At 38.8% G+C, this 3,744-nt stretch overlaps 1 protein-coding gene across 3 annotated transcripts in view; it reads left to right on the top strand.

The window, feature by feature from the left end:
• The window catches only part of LOC107043533 (bumetanide-sensitive sodium-(potassium)-chloride cotransporter), an 18,884-nt gene extending 15,455 nt beyond the window's left edge, over positions 1-3,429 (top strand). For 2 of the 3 annotated variants that reach the window (XM_015265068.2, XM_015265067.2), the window contains exons 11-15: positions 361-602; positions 690-838; positions 1,219-1,546; positions 2,621-2,947; positions 3,110-3,429. In XM_015265068.2, coding sequence (XP_015120554.1) covers positions 361-602; positions 690-838; positions 1,219-1,546; positions 2,621-2,947; positions 3,110-3,245 — 1,182 coding nt within the window. In that variant the 3' untranslated portion in view covers positions 3,246-3,429. The remainder of the gene's footprint in view (positions 1-360; positions 603-689; positions 839-1,218; positions 1,547-2,620; positions 2,948-3,109) is intronic. The other variant, XM_015265069.2, reaches the window with a different exon arrangement.
• The last annotated feature ends 315 nt before the right edge of the window (positions 3,430-3,744 follow it).

Below are 3,744 nucleotides of genomic sequence, written 5' to 3' on the forward strand. Positions count from 1 at the left end.
ATCCTCCCCTACGATTGTGTGAAATAATTTAAGCACAAGTTTACCAGATTTCAGGGCTTCTGATCATTACACAATCGTAGGGGAGGATGGGGCAAAACGGCCCCCCTTCAATCGTCAATATTTTCCGATTCAATAATCCGATTGGGATGAGTTAGAGCTCGTTTTGAAGAATGAAAAATTATCTTCAAAAGGAAGTTGAAACTGGGAATTTTCACAATGTCATTCACAAGTTATTGACAATTGAAGGGGGGCCGTTTTGCCCCACCCTCCCCTATTTTCCGTAAAAAACTATCTAACAACGCCCATCCCCCACAATAATCTGTTATTCAATACCTATCACAGTTAATTAAATCTTCCCAGGCTTCATTATCCTACAAAACTCGTGCCACAATGATCGCAAAAAATACCGCCTGGTTAAAAAACAACAGAATGAAGGCTTTCTACACCGTAGTAGACGGTGCGAATTTCCAGGACGGTGCGACCTCCCTTCTGCAGTCCTCGGGGCTTGGGAAATTAAAACCAAATATCCTAATGATGGGGTACAAGCAGGACTGGGCTACCTGCCCCGCGGAGACGCGAAACATGTACTTCAATGTTATGCAGTGGGTATTTTCCTCCCATGAAAGAACAAACGCATAATGAACTTGCGTTGAATTCACCATCCTCATCTATTTTACTTTCATTCCCAGCAAAGCGTTGGATATGCACATCGCAGTTGCAATTCTACGGTTGAGTGAGGGTCTTGACTGCAGTTCAGTCCTTAATGAAGTCGAGGACCCGAAGAGAAGTGCCACAACAACAATTCGAGGGAATCAGAGTTTCTCGCAATTGAGTCAAGGTGAATTTAATATTGAAGTTGGCACGGCATGAATTTTCACATCTTGTTAGAGATGTTATCATAATTTCTTCTACTACTCATTATATTTATTTATTTATTTACTATATTGATTTATATATTGATGCCTTTATTTATTCATTATTTATTTATTATTATTTATTTATTATTTTTGTTTTTATCGTCTTCCACGCGTTCTATGCATTATTTAGCGAAGACGACATACGAAAAAAGGTCCTAGAAAAGTCTTGCGAATTCGCATGAAATTTCTATCCGATTTCTATGAGTTTTTGGCCAATTCTATTGAAAAATTTCGCAAATCGAAATTTCGCTTCGTTCTTCTGTAAATTTTTTTTCGTCCATGATATCATTTAAAATTGCAGCCAGCAGTTCATCAGACATTTCCATGCCTGGTAGTCCTCAGCTCAGGAGATCGAAAGTCATAAATGAATCTCCAGACGCCTCCCCAGAGGACCAAAAAGAACCGAAACCCACGATAGTGAAAATATCAAAAGACATTCTGGGGTCGGTAACGAAATTCAAGAGAAAACAGAAAAAGGGAACCATCGACGTCTGGTGGCTCTACGACGACGGAGGACTCACCCTCCTACTGCCTTACATTATCAGCACCAGGCGCCACTGGTCCAGCAGCAAACTACGGGTGTTTGCACTTGCAAATAAGAACTCGGAGTTGGAGTATGAACAGAGAAAGTTAGTTTTTTCATTTAAATCGGGGATAATAGTGCGACAAAACAAATTTGCATCGATAGCGCAATTTTAAATTTAATTCATTCATCGAAGTTAGGGGATAATTCGGTGCTGTTCTGAAGGAAAGACAATTCCTTTTGTCATTAGTTTTTGCATGATACACCATGCAAATGTTAAATATTTTAGGCTGAAATTTCTGGTACACTTGTTATAAATTTTTGTGACATTATAGTTCCACTGAAATTCATAGCAATGAGGAAAATTTAGGTAAACGTCGTTTTGAATTTTCAATTCATTGAACTTTCATCGTAATTTGACACTGACTATTCATGTTTTGATTTAAAATTCAAGCAAGATGTGAATTCTCGTCTTCCGGCTGCCCAAAAATATGGAATTTCACTGAATTTTGAGTGAAATTTCACCTTTCATCATTTCTTCCCCCATAAATCTGTTGAATTGATCTATTTTTCCTGCAATATTTCACCCCTAATGTACCTCAAAAGCCAGATAAAATCGCAAAAATCCTATCAGAACTATTTTCATTCATTTTTTCCCAAGTGATGACCTAATACGGTAATTAAATAATTCAGAAGATATTGAATTGCTGCATAAATTTCTCCATTTCGATCACAAAGTTTAACCATTTTCCTCCACTGATTGAGGTAAACGTCGTTTTGAATTTTCAATTCATTGAACTTTCATCGTAATTTGACACTGACTTTTCTTGTTTTGATTTAAAATTCAAGCAAGATGTGAATTCTCGTCTTCCGGCTGCCCAAAAATATGGAATTTCACTGAATTTTGAGTGAAATTTCACCTTTCATCATTTCTTCCCCCATAAATCTGTTGAATTGATCTATTTTTCCTGCAATATTTCACCCCTAATGTACCTCAAAAGCCAGATAAAATCGCAAAAATCCTATCAGAACTATTTTCATTCATTTTTTCCCAAGTGATGACCTAATACGGTAATTAAATAATTCAGAAGATATTGAATTGCTGCATAAATTTCTCCATTTCGATCACAAAGTTTAACCATTTTCCTCCACTGATTGAGTTATCCTCCTCGTTTTCCAGCATGGCAAGTCTGCTCTCAAAATTCAGGATAGATTACTCAGCTCTGAAGGTAATCCCAGACGTGTCAAAGCCAGCTCAGCCCGCGACAAAGAACTTCTTCGATCGTCTGATAGCCGATTTCCAGAGTTCATCGACTGGTGGTGACGAAGGTAAGAGAAAACAATTGTTCAAAAACCCCCATCATCCTCATTACGCGATTAAATCTCTATTTAAAGATGGCACGATAACCGAGTCCGAGCTCCTTGCGATGAACGAGAAGACAAATAGGCATCTGCGGCTGAGAGAGTTGCTAATAGAGAACTCAATGGATGCTAATCTCGTTGTCATGTGAGTTTAAATTGTCCAGTTGTTGGTGCTTTCAGTCAACGGACAACAAAATAATTCTGATTCACTGGACGATGAGTGAAAGCTCCCACAACAACTTGTGGCCTTAAAATAGGGGCGAAATGTTGAATAAGCAAGAGGTTCAATTGATTTGTGTATTTTTAGGACGCTTCCGATGCCGAGGAAGGGAGCCGTGTCGGCCCCTCTGTACATGGCCTGGCTGGAGACACTCACACGGGACATGCCACCCTTCCTACTAGTCCGTGGAAACCACACGTCAGTTCTGACGTTCTACTCGTGAAGAAGATATTGAGAGCGTCATAACGACAGAATCTTTTTACCTGATAATATACAAAACGTAATTTATTCGTGATCACACAGTGGTTAGGTATGAATTTAGTCCGTCATTAATTCCACTTGAGGGGGAAACTTGGCAGCACGACAGATGTTTATTTTTATAAAAATAAAAAAACATTTTAGATGAATCTGAGAGATTTATTCCATGATTTTTGGGTATTGGTGGGGCAACGGGAAAATTGTGTTTGACTTGCATGAGTTTGGTATAGTGATGCCGCAGGACGAGACAAGAAATACGGAATTCTTGACTTTTTGGGGCGGTTAGGTGTACATCGAAGAATAATAACTCGTAGTTTAGTAGAATTGAGTCGGTTGTATTTATCACGTTAGATGTGTTTACGTCGAGTTGCAGAATCGGACTGATATATTTGGTCGGGAGCGTGCGGATTTAAAAACATTTTGTTATGGAAGGTTCGAGAATTGTCCAGAAATTTCGTGAGGGA

Source organism: Diachasma alloeum, unplaced genomic scaffold, assembly GCF_001412515.2.
Source record: "Diachasma alloeum isolate Michigan unplaced genomic scaffold, Dall2.0 Dall_scaffold_00597, whole genome shotgun sequence".
NCBI classification, from domain to species: Eukaryota; Metazoa; Arthropoda; class Insecta; order Hymenoptera; family Braconidae; genus Diachasma; species Diachasma alloeum.